The sequence below is a fragment of the Tamandua tetradactyla genome, chromosome 17 (assembly GCF_023851605.1).
Source record: "Tamandua tetradactyla isolate mTamTet1 chromosome 17, mTamTet1.pri, whole genome shotgun sequence".
NCBI lineage: Eukaryota > Metazoa > Chordata > Mammalia > Pilosa > Myrmecophagidae > Tamandua > Tamandua tetradactyla.
In genome coordinates, this window is record NC_135343.1 from 76,817,534 (window position 1) to 76,838,583 (window position 21,050).

The following is a 21,050-nucleotide window of genomic DNA, read 5'->3' on the forward strand; positions in this document are numbered from 1 at the left end:
AAGTCAAGAGAGCTATTGCAAAACTACAGGGCATTAAAATCATTGGTTTATTTATGTGTTCCAGAGAGGATTGCAAATCTAATTACAAATTCCTCATTAGAGTCTTTTTTCCTTTCAGAATACAGTGGAGCCAACGCTGCTCCCCATGAAGATATGTGCTGGGGATAAAGGAGTTGGTGACGACTTGAAATCTTTTCCAGGCTGAGCACAAATGCAATCTGAACTACATATAGTTGGGAAAACACACTTTTCCAAATAGGTTTATGACAAGGGCATCAGCCCGATCCTCCCCCAGAAGGAGGAAAACAAGGTACGCTAAAGCATGCACATGATGACTGGTGCATATCTGAGCTGTGGCATAGCATTTAAGGTCTCGTTATTTCCCTCGTGCATGAGTTCTCTAAAAATCCAAATGGCAGCCTCGAAAGGGCAAGCAGCATGTCTAATTCAACAATATCCTCCCACCCCCCTAATGTTTTTCATGTCATAAATACTCAATAAATAGTGGTTGAGTGAACAACATGTCCAGGTCACATCCATCTGGGTTGGTTGTGTTGGGTCTCTCTTGGAACGTCTGTGAAGTCTTAAGAGAAGAAAGGCCACTGATCCTCAAAGAGACAAGTTGAGATGGCTATGCAGGCCAGCTATGACTTATAAGGAGGCATTTTAATGCTGTGGGCCTCAGTTTCTCTGTTAAATGAACGAGTCAGGTTAGGTGATATTTAAGCTCTGTGGTTCAGCCCTTAAGTCTAAGTTCTGAAAAACAAACAAAATACTACAATGCCTTCTATAGAGTCACCAGGGAAACATTCACTCCATGAAGACTTCAGCAAAAGAAAGAGTATCTTGTTAGCTAAGATGTTGTTATATTATTTTAACCTATACCATTCCACAGAAACTTAAATTAACCACACTTTTTTGTTATACTTTATTTTTAGGAGACATGGGAACTATGTTTAGGGATGAGCACACATTAAGACCTTACTGTATTCTTTCTATATACATATTCTAGTCCTAAACAAAGAAAACTGGGGTTGACATCAAGCGTTCTGCATTATCAAGGGAAGATTTAAGACAAGGAGTTCACTCTATACCATATTTAAATTAAAGTGAACAGTCATCTTCAATTAAAAGACAATAGGGTTTTTTTTTCTTTCCAATTATGTAAGTTACCTTATTAAATCAGAAGTGGCCTGAATAAAATTCTACAATTTTATATTGCAGAAGAGCAGTTTTGTCCCGAGGTTGAGAGTACTGGGCAAATAGCAGCTGCCCTTTATTGAGAATCTATTACATTTCAAGAACTGGTTGGGCTTCCTAAATGGCAATAAGATAAAGGATCTCAGAAAGGCAGTTTTCAACGTAATGGAGAAAACAGGAAGTCTTTTATTTCACAGAGCCCGAATTACACCTTAAGATATTTTTCAGTGAGTGTGCTTAACCAGCTTCGTGCATTCCTGAACACCAAAAGAAGCATCTAACCGTAACGCATTTTTCTGAAACTTTATTGCACTTCTTTGGAGACGTGAGCTATGGTTGAGAAATTGTGTCAAACTTATTGTTATTTTCAGCTCAGGGCTTCTAATTTTCAGTTGGCAAAATGATGGGAGAATAGAAGAAAGGAAACACTACTAAAAAAGTTGGGGGTTTGGGGGAGGAACACTAACACTGTATCTTGCTTAGAAATAAAAATTATACTCCAGAAGTCCAGAGATCTTTTAATTCAAACAAATTACTTAACGATGGCTTGAGAGGTGTTTAAGGATGGCTTGAGAGGTGTTTAACGAACAACATAAACATTTGTTTATATGATTACAATGTGTATTTTCCAGTATTCTGCACCATTCTCGGATCTTTCAAGATTCGTGTGTCTTACTTAGATTATAGATTTCTGTGTTTGGCATTGCATCTGATACAACTGGTGTTAATTTCTCCAAGGGGCTGGCTAAATATTGCCAAAGCTTACCTGGACCTGAGGAGACAAGCATTTTCATATATTCTGTTTGTGAGTGTTGACCTCCTTCCTTACAGACTCCAACAGCCTGGGCTCTCGAGCTAGGGAGAGCCCCCCACAGGGCTTGCAAACTCAGTCCCAGTCCTTATGTGGGAATACAGGCCCGCAGTGGCCAGGTCCTCCAAATTTTCAAAGGAAAGCAGAATACCAGAGTTCAATGTAGAAACCTACTAATTTTAAAATTTTGGAAATTGAATGTAAAACAAAAATCAAGCTATGTGTGAAACACTTTCTGAGCCAAACAGAACAGGTTTTCTGCCCAGATGCTCCCCTCTGGCTGCAGCATCTGGCCTTGGGACATTTGGTGGCTGATTCTCAAGCCACCCCCAGGGGATACCACCCGGAGCAGGTCCTGAGGGCTGCGATGAAGAAATCTGGAGGAGACAAGTTGCTCATGCTTCCGCATCCTTCACTGTCATTGCAGCTGTCTCCTCAAGGCAAACAGTATAAACCATATCCATTAATTTCCTTAATTGCCACTTTCTCATTATTTGGATATTCTCACCAGTTTCCAAGGATATGAGATTGTGCAGTGTCTACTGTAAGATTTCTCTGCTCTTACAGTAGTCATACAGGACCATTTCTTTGTCTTGCAGTCATCAAAATCCAACCGTCAATAAAACATACATCAATTTCCTGGGTTCTATAATCAGAAATGCAAAATCTTCAGGAAGACAAAGGAACTCATCAACTAACACTGCACATGTTTGAAACTGAAGTCAATATACCATTATATTTTCGGCAATATGAAGAGAGGGCTTCTCTAGTAAGGCCTACTTAATAATTTCACATCTCATAATTAATTAAGAGAAAGGAAGACTTGAGTGGGTTATTTCCTTTGGGGAGGAAGTTTGCTCTGTGCCTGTGTAGCTCCAGAATTTAAATCTCTACTAATCTGTATAGGAGTAAAACATATACCTTTAATAAATTCTATAAGCACTGCCTCCAGCCCAAAACTTTACTGACTACAGAACTTTCCTACACTGAGAGAGAACAGGTATAAAGTCACATACACTTGGATCTTCCAAAGAGAAAAAAAAAAATGTAAGGAAAATTTTGCAGTTTCTAGGAGGGAAAGTTAAAGAGGCAAATGTCTCCATGTAGCAAAGGGCCTTGTGGAAGCATCAGTGGATGGGACAGCGCCCCGGGAGGCAGGGAGAGCTCGTTTGTAGACGCACCAGTCAGACTTCCTGAGCTAGCTGTCGGGACACCACGATGCCTACTGTTATACATCTGCAGTGGAACTTTAAAAGTTACAGGTCCAGCAGCCTGTCGGTTTTCGTTGGCATTGTGGGAGCTTGCTCCTTTTAAAATTCAGTTTCCTTAAAAGATGAATGGAACCAGGACTTTTCGTGACTTTGGGTAGTCCTCAAACATCATGAGGTAGAACCTAGGAAAGAGGAAAGGAGTAAATACAAATGCGTTCATCCGGTGGTGAACAGTTGAATCGTACTGTGTCTGAAATCCTTGTTACAAGCCACCTTACAGTTACTCAGGGCCAGATTATTAAGATGGTTATTTCTCTATCTTCTTTCTCCTTCTGTCAGCCTATCTTTTGTAAACTCTGAAGCTTCTTGGTCCTGTGATAAATGCAACAGATGCGGGGAGGAGAGGGTGAAATAAACAGAAAAGTACGACTCATTTGGATACAGCTGAAAAATACACCAGAGACCCCCTCCTCCCAAAGACCAGGGGATGGTTACATCTAAGAGAACCGGCAGCGTTCCCCAGAAAACAGCCTTTTCCAAGGCCTGTACAGACCAAGAAAACACTGCCTGGTAAATGGTTTTTTTTATTACAGGCTCTCCTCTTACCTAGCTAAACTGGTAGCCCTCAAGTTATAACCCAGAAGACACATTTTCGTGAGAGCACCTCCGTTTGAGTCGGGGGACAGATGACACATGCAGGAGGCAGCTGCTTTTCAGTGATGTGATTCGAGGGCACTCGGCGGGCTCCTCTGCTGTGAACCCCTGCCCAGGCTTTATAGGAGCGTCGATAACGCCCAGAGAGCCCTACAAAAGATGCCCTCCGGCCCTCCCTCCGGCGCCGTCTGGCGACAGCACGGAGCCTCCGTTTGCTATCCTGTTGTCTGTTACACACGCTCGAAACTTCTGGCGGAACTGCTGTGCCTCCCTGACCAGGCAGGACGCATTGTGCTTTGCAAGGGCCTCCAATGGCTGGGATGAAGCCCCCTCCAGCCCCCCACCCCGTCTCCGTGTCGGGTTGGAGGGGGGACCGCTCTGCTCACCCTCTTACAGGCGAGGGACCCTCTGCCGCCCTCGCCCCCGAGCCTAGGGGGTGGCAGCACCCGGCCAGGACGCGAGCTGTGCTTCATTTGTCTCGCACCGGTCGATGGCTCTGGGGAAAGCACCCCCAGAAGAAAGGAACCCCACTCAATTTTACCTTCAAAACTACATCATTAGTCCCTGGCCAGACTAAATCACCTGGAGAAGAGGTTTAGGGGCTCCTCCAAGATCCGGGTCTCCAGTCCATCCCCACCCCACCCCTTTGGGCGTCCCCCTCCCCCGGAACCTCGGTAACCACAGGTTTTCTTTCTCTTCCTTTCTGCCACAAAAGCCTAAATTGTAGGGGAAGTTTCTGAAATTCACACTTAGTTTAAACCCTGAAAGCTTAGTAGGTTACCCTGTCCCTTCCAGGAATATTCTGAGTTCGCTCACGTTGGGGGGCGGGCTGGGAAAGAGGTCCGGAGAGCGTGTCATTGCGGCCCGCACCGGCAGATGGCGCAGCGCTGAGATCCCACCGCCCTGACGAGGGTTTACCCAGGGTGGGGAAGGGGGGAGAGGAAAGGATCAAAATAAGCCCTGGTGCTAGACAAATTCAGGGGAAATAAACCTTCTGGAGTTTCCAGGGCTCTATAACTAGCCAAACTGTTAGCACCAAACCCAGAATTAAAAAGGACAAATATAGCAGTCTCCCTGGGTACCAGCAGGCACTTTTCCCTAGTTCTCAATCCTGGTACCACCTTGGGATCATCTATAAAGCTTTAAAAACAAAGGGCTGGCCATGGGGTCTCTTACGGAGCACACTCCGAGATACGCAGCAGATGTGAATTGAACTGAGGCACAGAACTGAAATACGTTTGTAACTCTTACATTTTTTCTCTTAGAATATAATTTGTTATTACTACTGTCTTCCTGCTAGATTTCAACTTCAGTGAAAGCTTACCAAGTCAGAACTCACCAACTCGAATTATTTTATTAGCCTGACCTCACAAAAATAAGTTTCATAGGTTTCTAAATCTGACACCCGGCACTAAAAGCCCATTTGCAGAAGAAGGCTCTGTGGATGCTGCCACCGTTAATGAAAAGCTTACCTATGGTGGTGAAAAGCTCTCAGCCCAAGGAAACAAAGTGAGAAAACGGCATATCCAAGTGCCGGGAGGCACCAAGTGGCCAAGGCATAGCCGAACCATTCGATGATCTCACCAAGGAAATTGGCTCCAGAAACATACGTGAACAATCCACCTGTGTACACAACAGTCAGAAGGTCCAGTCAGAACTAAATCACTGCGATATTAAAGTCCTCTATCAAAATGACAAGGACAGTTGGGATGAATGCGGAGCTGGAGATGGCCCCACGGTTACAGGAGTTCAGTGGAATTGTTTGGACGAAGAATTGAGACGAAAGCAATGGCAGCCTGTCGCCTTAGATTGTCCTGGAATCTGACTGTTTGATGAACCCCATCCAAATTAATAACAACTGCAGGACCCTAACCTTGGGGCAGTAAGGAAGATGCACTGGATGCTAAAGTTTTGCTTCACTCCATTTTGGAAAGTTTCCACATCATCTATTTCATGTTCACAAAGTGTAATTAACATACCACATAAAATAATACAAATCTGAGTTGATGCGAGAAATAATAGAGTCCCTTTTGACATTTACACTCACACCTCTGCAAAGAAGTGTACACTATGCAAATTTAAAGTACGGAGCGGAGCGGCAGGTAGTTACCCCTGCTGAGGATGGTAAAATCTGCTTCTACTGATTTTTTTTTTTCATGGGCAGGCACCAAAAATCGAACCTGGGTCTCCGGCATGGCAGGTGAGAATTCTGCCACTGAGCCACTGTCGCACTGCCCTCTATTGATTTTAAATGCTTCATTTCTATCCAACCAAAATAATTAAGTTTGAGGAGGACTGCAGGTATTTCTGCTCCCAGAACTGTATCCAGAAATCAACATATTTCTAATGAATTAAATATGTCCACTCCCAAATTTTCTGTCCCACACTAAACTGGGAAGTTTTGCCCAAAGCGAAATTTTTCTTTCCATAGTTATATAATGAACACTTTAATTTTAAATCCTTATCATAATTCAAAACTTGGAAACTAATCTTGGCAACCTAGCTTTTAAGAGCTTTTTTCTGCTCTTCTTTATTTATCTAATTATTGAGTGAAGATTTTAAAACTGAAGCTCATTAAAATTGTCTTCCTTAAAGCTGAAAAAGCAACAGTAGCTCCTTACCTGTGATTCTCCAGGCCGCAAGGGAAACTGCAAAGAATCTATGAATTGTCTTTTAATTTGCAAATGGTGTATCTCATAGCTGCTGTATAATTTAGCTATGAGTCACTGTTACGACTCATTTAAATGTGTTACTGAATTCACAATAGTTTTGTCAATTTCTTAAGCAATGGATATTAATATGATGTTAGTCATGTCATAATTCAGGAAATTTTCTATGTAAATACAGTGTTTTAAGACAAAAAAGATGGGAGCCACAGACCTACATGAATACCAACCAGAATATATTGAAGGATTACTCAGACTGATTTACTTGTACCTGCTTATATCTGTCAACCTCACACCCTGGTTTCTTAGGAACAGTGAGGATTTCAAAATAGTCTGCATCTTTATCTCTAAAATTACACCTGCGCTTATGAGACTTCCCATCCTAATTTTTTATGTAAGTACACTTTTGAGAGAATGGAAGGGGTAGAAAATACACAAGTACTTATCCCTAGATAAGTCTGGATCAATTGGAGGAGAAAAATTTGTGGGTCATGCACTATTCCATTTACTAATCCAGGAACGGGTGACGGCGTGTGCATGACTGTTGCCCCCCTACCCCCAAACCTCTCACTCTCTCCCTACTTTTTGGTTACTGTCTCCTCCTGAGAGCTCTGGGACAGCTCTTGGGCTTCCAGGTTTAAATCAGAAATGCACATATGGTGTGGGTGGGATGGGTTGTGGAGGGGAAGTCAGGGGCAAGCTGGGATTATTGGGCCATTTGTGCCCTGTCATGGTTAGGGACAGGTGTCAACTTGGCCAAGTTGTGGTACCTGTTCATCTGATTGGGCAAGCGCTGGCCTGTCTGTTGCAATGAGGACATTTCATAGGATTAGGTCATGATCACGTCAGCTACATCCACAGCTGATTCCATTTGTAATCAGCCAAAGGGGAGTGTCTTCTGCAATTAGTGATGCTAAATCCAATCATGGGAAGCCTTTTAAGGAGGACTCAGACTAGATAGATTCCATTCCTGCTTTGGCTGGTGAGCCTCTCCTGTGGAGTTCATCCAGGCCATCCATTGGAGTCATCGGCTTCGCAGCCTGCCCTGTGGATTTTGGACTCTGCGTTCCTACGGTCACGTGAGACACTTTCATAAATTTTATATTTGCAAGTGTTCCCTGTTGATTCTGTTTCTCTAGAGAACCCTAACTAATACATGCCCTCACTGTCCCCTCTTCGTTTTTTACTCATAGTCTCCTGAGAAGGTGACAATCAGGAGGGCAGAGAAACATTACCTTGTGGAATCCTATAGGTGACTTCTCCAGGCTTTCTGAGCTGGCGCAATATAGAGTTGCTATGAATGTTGATTCCCATCCCCACAATAAATAAGAAGATGCCTTCGTAAAAAAGAGAGGGGAAAGAAGTTTAAAAGTATATCCTGATTTTGGTGTTTTCCCCAGAAGTTATGATTTTTCTTCTAAAAATAAAGTGAAGAACATTCAATTTCTAATTCTAAAGGATGGACTTAAGATGTGACCAAAACAGAAAAAGTTGGGGTGAGGGCACTTATCCCTGATTCCAAGTTTGAATAGAGGAGCTATTTTGGTTCATAGACCAAAAGGCTGAAATTTCCAAGTGCACGTGATGGAGGTAGGTGAGAGTGGAAAGAGAACAAGGCAACACTATCGTCCAATACTTAAATCAATGAATAGGTATAAATAAACAAATGAATGAATAAATAAATAGCAAGTCCTTGGCTCATCCCAGATAATCAAACTGTGGTTGGCTAAGTCAACAGGCAATCCTAGCCCCCTTCTCCATTGCCACCCCCCACTAGACAGGATGGAAAACGAAACAGTGGTCATGTGACCCACCTCAGCTGCAAAGGGAAGTCTTCCGATGTCTTCCTTGGAAATCTTTTGCTTTCCTGATATAGGAAGACTCTACTTCCTCCTCCTGCTTGGATTGCCAGATATGATGCCCTGAGCTATAGCAACTGTGATAAGACTAGCATGAGGACCAGAAGTAAACATGCTAAGACGAGTGGAGCAAAAAAATAGAACATGCCTGGTTCTTAATGGCACTGGTAAGCAACTAAATCAATGCAGAAGCCACTTACCTTTGGATGCTTCCAAATTAATTATGTAAGAAATATGAACTCTTAATTAAGTCACTATTAGTTGCTTTTCTGTGACTCATTGTTGAAAGCATTTCTGACTCCTGTTAAGGTAATCAGAGCTAGATTGGAGAGTTTGGCACTTAATCAATTGTTTTCCCCCAAGGCCAGTTGACATGCACACACACACACGCACAAGCACACACACTCCTTCTCCGCTCACTGCTACAGAAATGGCCCTGGTCAGAAGCAAGAACTCAAGATCAAGGATGTTGCATCCCAATAGGCACTTATACAGCCCAGAAACACCCACGTTCCCAACAGATGCCCAAATGTCCTCTCACCAAAGTGCATTTGTGCCGATCAACATGCATTAAGGCTAAAAATGTAGTAACACACTAGGCTGTAGAAAATCAGGATGCTAAAAAAGAAAAAAAGTTGAATTTTTTAAGTCTACCTAAAAACAAGGTGAGATTTACTCTGCAGAGGTGAGGGGAAAGAACAGGAACCTTGGCCAGTTATCGGTGTCCTTGGACAAGTTGTTTAACCCCTCTTGTCCTCGGTTTACTCATCTGTGAAATGGAGATTTCAACAATACTTATCTCACAGGGATGGAATAAGGGTCATTCATGTCTTCACTCACTCATTCATTCATTCAACTAATATTTATTGAGGGCTTACTATGTGCCAAGCACTGTCCTAAATACTGAAGGTGCAGCAATGAGACAAAAGTGAAGATTTCTATTCTCATATAGCTTATATTCTATTGGGAGAACACAGGAATGAATGAGAAAAATTTAAAAATTAGATTAAAACACCTAATAATCAATTCATTGCAAAAAATCAAAGTAGGGAAGTAGGATGATGAGACAGAGAGTGAAATGGGGGCAAGTATCTCTACTCTAGATGAGATGGACAGGGTGTGTGTTTTTCTAAGGATTTAACATTTGTGGCTTGAATAATAAGAATGCAAAAATCTGAGGAAGAACAATCTGGCAGAGGGACCAAAAAGTGCAGATGCCCAGAGCTTCAGTAAACTTGACCTGTCTAAGAAACAGGTGGTGGAAGGCAGTGCAGGTAAAACTGTAGGAAGGCAGGGGAGCTGAGATGATGAGAACAAGACGAAAAAGTTACAGACAAAAATCTCATCAAGCATTACAGGCTGAGGAGTTTGGCTTTTAGAGTGCAATAGAAGCAACTGGCAGGTTTTAATAGGGTAAAACTGGATTTGTTTTCCGCGTATTATTAGTACAACAGAAGTATAGAGGTTGCTAGAATATTGAACACTAATTAACAAAAACAAGGAAACTAAGGCACCGTATTCCTACTGCCCAGAAATCACCACTAGTCACATTAGGGTATATTCTTCCAGATTTTCATCACATCTAATGTACTGGCCCTATTCCTTTCCTCAGATGTGCCCACAATGCCTCTCACAGCTGGTTTGTGCAAACCAGGACCCAATAAAAGGCCACCTCTGAGGGGGCCACAGTGGTTCGGTGGCAGAGGTCTCGCCTGCCATGCTGGAGACCCAGGTTCAGTTTCCGGTGCCTGTGCATGCAAAAAAATGAAATAAAAATGGCCACACTTGACATCTGGCCTTTAGATTCATTAAGATTCTTAATCTAGCCCTGAGCCCTACATTTTGTTTGTTTGCTTGTTTTCAGGACATTGCTGTGACAGATATGACTTGCTTACATCCTTATCAGGGTGTTTAACTTGTTTCTCTATCACCTGCTTTGATAGTTTTTTAGTTTTTTATTTTTATTTTTTTATTTTATTTTATTTTTTTCTCTCTGTTATCGTTTTATTTCTTTTTCTGTTGTGTTTCTATTTCTTTTTCTGAATTGATGCAAATGTACTAAGAAATGATGAATATGCAGCTATGTGATGATATTAAGAATTACTGATTGTATATGTAGAACGGAATGATTTCTAAATGTTGTGTTAGTTAATTTTTTTAATTAATAAAAAAATTTAAAGTAAAAAAAAAGTGGCATACTATATACCCTGTTCACATGTTTATTTTCATTTAACCATATATCCTAGAGCTATTTCCACACAAGCACACAGAGGTCTTCCTGGGTTTTGTGTTTTATTTGCTTGATAGTTTTTGTGGCTGCCTTATACTCCACTGTGTGGATGCACCCGCACTGATGCAACTAATCCACTGGTCATTTGTGTTCTTAACTGTCCACTCTACTGCTGGGTGGAGAATGGGCTCTTGGAATCGGAGATCATTGTGGTAGTCCAGGCAACAGATCATTGTGGCCTGGGCTATGAATAGTAGCAGTGATGTTAGAGAGGAATGATACCACGTGGCACATGTTTTGGAGATAAAGCCAACGGTACAAAGCTGATGCACATAATGTGAAGTGCGGTACAAAGAGAGGAATAAAAGATAATCTCTGTATTTTTTTTGGTTTGAACCAAAATAATGTACAAGCAATTGAACTTTCCCATATTTCAGTTCTTCTTGCAGAAATTGAAAAAAAAAATCAGCAGTCAGTGTTTTCAACTATTTTAGATAGGGTGGTCCAGAAAAGTCCTTCTGAGGAGGTGTAAATTGGTAGGCCCCTAAATAAAGTGAGGGACCAAGCTCCATGAATATATAGAGGCAGAGTATTCTAGGCAGAAGGAGCAGTCTTTATAAAGACTCTGGGGTAGGACAAACTTGACAATTTCAGGCAAGCAGGAAGACCACTGAGGCCAGACCAGTGAATGAAATGGGAAGAGACAGGAATGAGGTTGGAAAATGGACTGAACTAAAAGCATTAAAGTTTCATAGGCAGTGGTAAGGAATTTGCATTTTATTCTGAGGGCAATAGAAATCCACTGGAAGGTTTGAGATGAGAAGGACATGACATGTTTTAAAAAGGCAGAGGGAAGAAGGGATCCTTAGGAGGATACTGCAGTTGTGTGGGGAGAGAAGATGAGGATCTAGACTGCAGGAAGAGGCGTTAGAAGCGGAATGGGTAAGGAATAGTCAAAAATATACTTACCCAAGCAAAACCGTACATCTTTGTACCACTCATCAGGGTACTCGGCACAGTAAATCAGATAGTAGCTTTGAAGGAATCCATTTCCAAAGCAGAAAACACTAGCTCTGAAAAGCAATGCAACTGGAAAAGGCCTCCCTCTAGTGAGCATTGAGTAAATAAATGTCCTGGAACAAATGGAAAGGGAAAGGTTAGGAGCCATGGGGAAAAGGGAGGGAGGGAGGGAGGAAGGAAGGAAGGAAGGAAGGAAGGAAGGAAGGGGAAAGGAAAGGAAGGGAGGGAGGGAGGAAGGAAGGAGATCAAATAGTGAGGGCAAAAGGTTTCAAACAGATAACCATATCAAACCTATTTTTAAATACCATTTTTTCTTAAATTTGTAGAATGAAAGAATACTGTCTGGTTCTGAGCAAGAATTTATGCTGTTATTTGTCTTTTTTCATTAAAATTCACAGTAGGCACCATTTACTTACCTTATTTTATCCTTGCAACAGCCTCAAGAGGTAAATAGCATCCCCATTCAGTAGTTAATAAGTTCAACTATGATCCCTGGACTGGGGATAATCCTTCTATAAATCTAGGAGGGAAATCTAATTTATACTGGAAGGCAAGTAAACTGGCTTACCCCAAGTGACAGTGGAATTACATTTTGATAGAAAGTAATTGGCCACAGTGCTTCCCACATTATGTCACTAACATGTCAAGAAAATGGGCCACAGAATTCCTTGAGAAAAGTGAAAAGCTCCTCTAATGCTAGGAATTATGAATCTAGAGGACAGGAGGAGTGGATCTATAAAATTATAAATATCCTCAAAGCAAGAATTTGCCCAAGATGTAAGGCTAACTACTAGACCACAAACTACATCCTCTTCATATCTTCTTTTTAGATGCAATATAACATTCATACGGAAGAGTCCAATAACACGTCTGAATAGTTTAATGTGTAATTATCAAGTAAATACCCATATGGCCACTATCCAGGTCAAGAGATACAAAGAGTCCCTCATTCAGAAGCTCCCCATACGTCCTTCTCTTTTCACAATACCACCCCCCACCCCAGAGGCAACCACCATCCTCGTTTTTGTAATAGCCATTCCTTTTGTTTCTTTATAGTTTTACCACATTTGTTATTTGATTATAATGACTTTATTTCTGAAAATACTTTTCCTTTTCCTTACTTTCTCTCCTATCTCCGTCTCCAATTACGCGTGTTAGACTTTCAGATCTCTCACACCCACACACACAGCGGTTGCCAGGGCCTGCAGGTGGGGAAGGTGATTGACTTAAATGTAGAACAACTGAACTTTATGGCGTGATGGAAATGTTCTGGATCTCAACTGTGGTGGTTACATGACAATACACATTTGTCAAAACTCCTCAAACTGAACACTTAAAATGGATGAATTGTATTGTATGTAATTTTTATGTCAATAAAGCTGACTTTTCAGAAATCAGAGCATAGCAGTAGTAGTTTAAAATCCATATATCCTAACCTGCCATCGGATTTTTGAAGATTTCTTTTTCACATGTCTTAGGAAATGCACACATGTACACCTGTTATAAAGCTACGTCTCTTTTTTAACTTGGACAATTTCTGTTGATCTATCTTAAAGTTCACTGACTCTTATTTCTACCCTACCCATTCTACTATTAAGTGGATTCTGTGAACCTTTAAATTTCAGATATAGTATTTTTTAGCTTTAGAATTACCATTTCCATTTGGCTTTATTTCTCCGCTGAGATTTCCTATCTTTTTATTTCTTGTCAGTATACCTTTCTTTACATCATTGAACATAGTTACAAAAGTACCTTTAAAATTCTTATCTGGTAGTTCCAATGGTTGGGTCATCTTGAGATTGCACTCCATCTGATTGTCTTTTCTCTGAGAATGGATCACATTTTCTCAGTTCTTCCTACATAGAATAATTTTGGAGTCTATGCTTCACAATGTGAATGTTACGTGTAGTGAATGTAAGGTACTTCGGAGCACCTTCACCACACTCAAGTGTTCTTTGGGGTGGGGGAGCAGCAAAGTTATCAGGCAATTAACTCGTTTGGATTCAAAGTTCAACCATGTCTCTTGGGCAACAACTCAATATCAATTCACCTTCTTAAGAAGAGGGCTGCTTTGAGTATACCTCATACATATGTGGTAAAAGGGTAAAATAGAGATTTGGGCAGAGCTTATTTGTAGAATTTAAGATCCCCTCTATCTGGCTCTCTTCTTTAAGAGATTCACTCCTCACCTCCAGTGGCTATGGTCAACCCAAACTCTATTAACTGGTCTTTAATCCAGAAAGGCTGTTGGTTTTCTATCAGGGAATGATAGTCTCCCTGCATGGTGCAGACTGTGGCCTACTCTCAGGTGAAAATCTTTAAAAAAATGTGAAATACCCCATATAATTCCTTATTCTAATATCAACTCATCTCTAGGCTCTGCCTGCTTGGAACCTTAGGTATTTTTCCTATTTGTTGATAAGTTTTCATTTTTATCTGTGAGAAATTTGGTCAGGTAGGCCCCTACATGGGTATAACAGAAGCATAACTCTGTTGATTACAATGGTTTTAAAATATGCTCTGGTTTAAGAGAAGGCAAATATTCCTTTCCTTTTCTTCTCTTTCATTTTTTCTTGGCTGATCTCAGGAATTTATTTTTCCATATTCAGTCAGTTTGGAATTATATTACCTATGAGTAGTACAGATATAAAAATAGTGATGTAAATAATTTAGGTTCTTTTTTTTTTTTTTTACAACAAAAGTGCAGAGGTAAATGGGCACTGGAATTGATTCAACCAATGGAGAGCCATCAGAGCTAGGGTCTCAAATCTCCTTGACCTTTGCTTCATGGTGAGAAGGTGACTTTCCTATCTCCAAACATCCCTTTCAAAAAAAATCCCTTGATAACCCACTTGTGGTAACCCAAATTTGAAAGGAAAAACAAAAAACAAAAAACAGCATGAATTGCTTCTAATCTCCTCCCAGCTCTGGTTCTCAGACACAGCACACTTTTTTTTTTTTTTTAACTTTCTGAGAAGAATACACTGACTTGGGAGAAAGAGTAAGTGAGAGGGACACAAAAGACAAGCCCATTTCTGGAAACTTGGGCTTAGGGGTGTGGGTCATCGCAGTCTTTTCCCAAACTGGTCCCCCTTCCATTCTCCAGCCAAGAAAGGAAACAGTCATTAGTCACACCAACTCCCCACCTCAGCTGCATAAACCTGAATAATATCAGACTCTAAAATCATAATTTGGTTGCAGTTCACACTCTCTCTGGTTGCTTAATTAACTTCACAATAATGCAATCCCATATTTTATGCAATTGAAATTCTGGGACCCTCCATTTTGCATTATGGTGGGTATTATGGCATTATATTTAGACTGTTTTATGTCTTTTTTTCTATGGTTTATGTTCTTATCAATTTGTTTCCTAGAAATAACAACACCAAACTATAAAATTAATTAATATGTTATATTTTGCAATAAAAAAACACTAAAAATGGAAAAAACATAATACTGGGTGGGGCTATTCCTCTCTCGTTACTTTTTAAGGTGGGGGGTGGGATTTTCAAGTTAATCTTTTTTGTTTATTTGTTCATGTGAACTTTAAAATCAACCTGTCTACCTAAACTATTGGAAATACTCTTAGATTTAAAAATTGACTGAGTGAAAATGGCATAGTGGGGATTTCCGAAAAAGGTCACTCTTACAAAATAGCAAAGAAAACTATGAAAATTGTTAGAATCAACTTGTTCAGAACTCCAGAAATTAACCAAAGGTTTTCAGCAACCCTGGGAGCATTTAGCCACAAAAATGGCTGAATCTCAGTAAGAACAGCAAGATTTGTGGCATTTTGACTTATCCTAGTCGCATACCCACTACCATCTGCAGAGCCTTGAAAATGACATTCCACATGCCTAGGGCTGGAGGGAGCACACTGGGGCTGGAATTCTTTTAAAGCTTCATTCCTAAAGAGGAGTCATTGTCAGATTTGTCTGCTGGCTCTCCGGAAGACCTCATTTAAAAAGTCTAGTCTTTATTCCATATCACTCAAACTTGCCCAGTGCCAAAAGTTTCTCCCAATTAGAGAGGGTTGGCTGAATGTTTTAACAGCATGCAGCCTGAGGCAATGAATAACAGTTTGATCAAACAACAGACTAATCAGAAAGTTTAAAATAAAGGGCTGAGGAATGAGATGTCCACGGGGACTTTGAAATGCTCCAACATATTTCTGGGATCCAGACGGCCACACACATTCATAGCACTGTTCACACGCTCAGGAGAGCCCAGAAGAGCCCTAAGCGCTTACCTTTGATCACAAGCCTCTAGGCAAAGTAGGAAGTGAAGGCTAAGGCAGGACTTCTGGGTGATTGTTGAAGAAGTACCCCAAAACACACACAAATGCCCTTACAAAGACTTGGAGACCTTTTGGTTACAGGTATTTAAGGAAATCTCCATTTAATCATTAGCAGCCCGCTAAACTAATCAAGTAGTGGCCACACATGACAAAGAAGCAGACTTTACAGCAAGAGTTTTAAAAAGTCACTAAACAAAAACAACAATAACTACAAGAACCAACAACAATAAACCCTGGGGAAGAGGTAAATATGATTCCAGAGTTATCAAATTATATCTGAAATGTTTCATTTTCAACAAAAGTTATGGAATATGCAAAGAAAGAAGAAATGAATCATACAGAGGGAATAAAACAATCCATTGACATTGTACCTGAGAAATACAAATGTTGGAAGAAAAGATTTTTTTTTTTTTTTTTTATTAACGGAAAGAAAAAAAAGAAATTAACACAACATTTAGAAATCATACCATTCTACATATGTACTCAGTAATTCTTAACATCATCACATAGATGCATGATCATTGTTTCTTAGTACATTTGCATCAGTTTAGAGGAACTAGCAACACAACAGAAAAAGATATAAAATGTTAATATAAAGAAAAGAAATAAAAGTAGTAGTAATAGTAAAAAACAACAACAACAAACAAACCAACAAGCAAACAAAAACAAAAAAAAACCCTATAGCTCAGATGCAGCTTCATTCAGTATTTTAACATGATTACTTTACAATTAGGTATTATTGTGCTGTCCATTTTTGAGTTTTTGTATCTAATCCTGTTGCACAATCTGTATCCCTTCAGCTTCAATTACCCATTGTCTTACCCTGTTTCTAACTCCTGCTGAACTCTGTTACCAATGACATATTTCAAGTTTATTCTCGAATGTCCGTTCACAACAGTGGGACCATACAGTATTTGTCCTTTAGTTTTTGGCTGGATTCACTCAGCATAATATTCTCTAGGTCCATCCATGTTATTACATGGTTCACAAGTTTATCTTGTCTTAAAGCTGCATAATATTCCATCGTATGTATATACCACAGTTTGTTTAGCCACTCTTCTGTTGATGGAGATTTTGGCTGTTTCCATCTCTTTGCAATTGTAAATAACGCTGCTATAAACATTGGTGTGCAAATGTCCGTTTGTGTCTTTGCCCTTAAGTCCTTTGAGTAGATACCTAGCAATGGTATTGCTGGGTCGTATGGCAATTCTATATTCAGCTTTTTGAGGAACCGCCAAACTGCCTTCCACAGTGGTTGCACCCTTTGACATTCCCACCAACAGTGAATAAGTGTGCCTCTTTCTCCGCATCCTCTCCAGCACTTGTCGTTTTCTGTTTTGTTGATAATGGCCATTCTGGTGAGTGTGAGATGATATCTCATTGTGGTTTTGATTTGCATTTCTCTAATGGCCAGGGACATTGAGCATCTCTTCATGTGCCTCTTGGCCATCCGTATTTCTTCTTCTGGTAGGTGTCTGTTTAAGTCTTTTTCCCATTTTGTAATTGGGTTGGCTGTCTTTTTGTTGTTGAGTTGAATAATCTCTTTATAAATTCTGGATACTAGACCCTTATCTGATATGTCATTTCCAAATATTGTCTCCCATTGTGTAGGCTGTCTTTCTACTTTCTTGATGAAGTTCTCTGATGCACAAAAGTGTTTAATTTTGAGAAGCTCCCATTTATTTATTTCCTTCTTCAGTGTTCTTGCTTTAGGTTTAAGGTCCATAAAACCACCTCCAGTTGTAAGATCCATAAGATATCTCCCAACATTTTCCTCTAACTGTTTTATGGTCTTAGACCTAATGTTTAGATCTTTGATCCATTTTGAGTTAACTTTTGTATAGGGTGTGAGAGATGGGTCTTCTTTCATTCTTTTGCATATGGATATCCAGTTCTCTAGGCACCATTTATTGAAGAGACTGTTCTGTCCCAGGTGAGTTGGCTTGACTGCCTTATCAAAGATCAAATGTCCATAGATGAGAGGGTCTATATCTGAGCACTCTATTCGATTCCATTGGTCGATATATCTATCTTTATGCCAATACCATGCTGTTTTGACCACTGTGGCTTCATAATATGCCTTAAAGTCAGGCAGCGCGAGACCTCCAGCTTCGTTTTTTTTTCCTCAAGATGTTTTTAGCAATTCGGGGTACCCTGCCCTTCCAGATAAAGTTGCTTATTGGTTTTTCTATTTCTGAAAAATAAGTTGTTGGGATTTTGATTGGTATTGCATTGAATCTGTAAATCAATTTAGGTAGGATTGACATCTTAACTATATTTAGTCTTCCAATCCATGAACACGGTACGCCCTTCCATCTATTTAGGTCTTCTGTGATTTCTTTTAACAGTTTTTTGTAGTTTTCTTTATATAGGTTTTTTGTCTCTTTGGTTAAATTTATTCCTAGGTATTTTATTCTTTTAGTTGCGATTGTAAATGGGATTCGTTTCTTGATTTCTACCTCAGCTTGTTCATTACTAGTGTATAGAAAAGCTACAGATTTTTGAATGTTGATCTTGTAGCCTGCTACTTTGCTGTACTCATTTATTAGCTCTAGTAATTTTGTTGTGGATTTTTCTGGGTTTTCTACATATAGTATCATATCGTCTGCAAACAGTGATAGTTTTACTTCTTCCTTTCCAATTTTGATGCCTTGTATTTCTTTTTCTTGCCTAATTGCTCTGGCTAGAACTTCCAACACAATGTTGAATAATAGTGGTGATAGTGGACATCCTTGTCTTGTTCCTGATCTTAGGGGGAAAGTTTTCAATTTTTCTCCATTGAGGATGATATTAGCTGTGGGTTTTTCATATATTCCCTCTATCATTTTAAGGAAGTTCCCTTGTATTCCTATCTTTTGAAGTGTTTTCAGCAGGAAAGGATGTTGAATCTTGTCAAATGCCTTCTCTGCATCAATTGAGATGATCATGTGATTTTTCTGCTTTGATTTGTTGATATGGTGTATTACATTAATTGATTTTCTTATGTTGAACCATCCTTGCATACCTGGGATGAATCCTACTTGGTCATGATGTATAATTCTTTTAATGTGTTGTTGGATACGATTTGCTAGAATTTTATTGAGGATTTTTGCATCTGTATTCATTAGAGAGATTGGTCTGTAGTTTTCTTTTTTTGTAATATCTTTGCCTGGTTTTGGTATGAGGGTGATGTTGGCTTCATAGAATGAATTAGGTAGTTTTCCCTCCACTTCGATTATGTTGAAGAGTTTGAGGAGAGTAGGTACTAATTCTTTCTGGAATGTTTGATAGAATTCACATGTGAAGCCGTCTGGTCCTGGACTTTTCTTTTTAGGGAGGTTTTGAATAACTAATTCAATCTCTTTACTTGTGATTGGTTTGTTGAGGTCGTCTATTTCTTCTTGAGTCAAAGTTGGTTGTTCCTGTCTTTCCAGGAACCTGTCCATTTCTTCTAAATTGTTGTATTTATTAGCGTAAAGTTGTTCATAGTATCCTGTTATTACCTCCTTTATTTCTGTGAGGTCAGTAGTTATGTCTCCTCTTTCATTTCTAATCTTATTTATTTGCATCCTCTCTCTTCTTCTTTTTGTCAATCTTGCTAAGGGCCCATCAATCTTGTTGATTTTCTCATAGAACCAACTTCTGGTCTTATTGATTTTCTCTATTGTTTTCATGTTTTCAATTTCATTTATTTCTGCTCTAATCTTTGTTATTTCTTTCCTTTTGCTTGCTAAAAACGATGGTTAGATGCCACGAAGTAGGTGGCAATGCCTTAACCGTATGCGTGTTGTGCAGGCCCGAGGGCCTCTTCCATCCTTGTCAAGGGGAGTGCTAACCTTCTCTCCTTTCATACAACACGGAAGAAAAGATTTTTAATCATTTATTTTTAATGTGTTAAAACGTGAAAGGAAACCATGTCTAAAGAACTAAAGGAGCAGGTGAGAATGATGTCTCACCAAACACAGAATAACAATAAAGAGGAAGAGATTATCAAAAGGAACCAGATAGAAATCTGGAGTCATAAAGTACAAAAACTAAAATGAAAGTTCACAAAAAGGAATCCATAGCAACTTAGAGCAGGCAAAAGAAGGAACAAGCAAATTGAAGATGGGCATGTTGAGATTATTCCATCTGAGAGACAGACCCACTGTGAGATGGACCTGAGATGGCAAAACTCCATTTTCCCCTACTCTGACCGCTGGACCAGAGTGATGTTTTTGGTTTCTGGGAATTAGTACCGCTTCTGAGCCAGTGTCTAGTAATACATGAAATATCTGATCATTCCCTTTTCCCCAGTGCACAGTTACCCTGGAAAAGGCCATAGGTCTCCTTGGGAAGGCTGGGAGGAAGGTTAACAGTGTAAATTTGTAACAGGGTCCTTCCACAAGGGTTCTTGGCCATCCCCTCATTCATGGGGCTCTGTTTCTGTGAACTGCCTCAAGTCTGGGAATTGAGTAAGGGACCACGACTCTGTTTTTGTCATACAAGTTAGAATTCTGTTCACTTGACCTAGAATACTTCTGCTTATACAGATCAAACAAGAATTTAGTAGACTGACCATCTATCTTACTTCTAGGTACCCCAAGATCTATTAGCCAGTGCTGTAGGTTCCACAGGTCAGATTATTTTGACTGCTGCTTTGAGTCCACTGTCCATTATAGCAGCCATGCCCCCCTTGTCTTTGGCAATTAAGTGCTGCCACATGGCTTCTGCCAACTTGGGATCCAATCATTTCCATTGTGTTTAAGGAGTCCAGCTCTGTGACATCAGTTGCCACAGTAGTATCTGACCTACAGAGAATGGCAAGTACAGGGCTCTTCAGGGATGATGGCACTAGTCTCAAATTTATTCTTCAGAGTCCTGGTAAAATGTATGTCCTCTGGATATTCCTGGGGTGTGTGAGCAGCTCTTCCATGATAAACCCACTCTAATATTCCAAGCTCTCTAAGCATTTGGATCCTCTCATCCATAGTACACCAGGGAAGTTCTGGCATTTTGACCTCACATAATGTCAGCTACCTTTGATTCATGTTTCAGCCAAATACCCAAACAAACTGTTAAGGTTCTTTCTAACCCTTTAAGCTACAACAATGAGTGCTGAATCTCTGCTTAGTAAGCCCACA

General features: G+C 40.1%; 1 protein-coding gene and 1 non-coding gene across 2 annotated transcripts in view; both read right to left on the reverse strand.

The window, feature by feature from the left end:
• Nucleotides 1-1,781: 1,781 nt before the first annotated feature.
• SRD5A2 (steroid 5 alpha-reductase 2) overlaps nt 1,782-21,050 on the reverse strand; it is a 52,750-nt gene continuing 33,481 nt past the window's right edge. The window contains exons 2-5 of the mRNA XM_077134747.1: nt 11,601-11,764; nt 7,778-7,879; nt 5,349-5,499; nt 1,782-3,404 (exon numbers count right to left, since the gene is read on the reverse strand). Coding sequence (XP_076990862.1) covers nt 3,338-3,404; nt 5,349-5,499; nt 7,778-7,879; nt 11,601-11,764 — 484 coding nt within the window. The 3' untranslated portion in view covers nt 1,782-3,337. The remainder of the gene's footprint in view (nt 3,405-5,348; nt 5,500-7,777; nt 7,880-11,600; nt 11,765-21,050) is intronic.
• Nucleotides 19,659-19,785, reverse strand: LOC143661826 (U6atac minor spliceosomal RNA). Its single transcript, XR_013164870.1, has one exon. It is a non-coding gene; the product is annotated as a U6atac minor spliceosomal RNA (small nuclear RNA).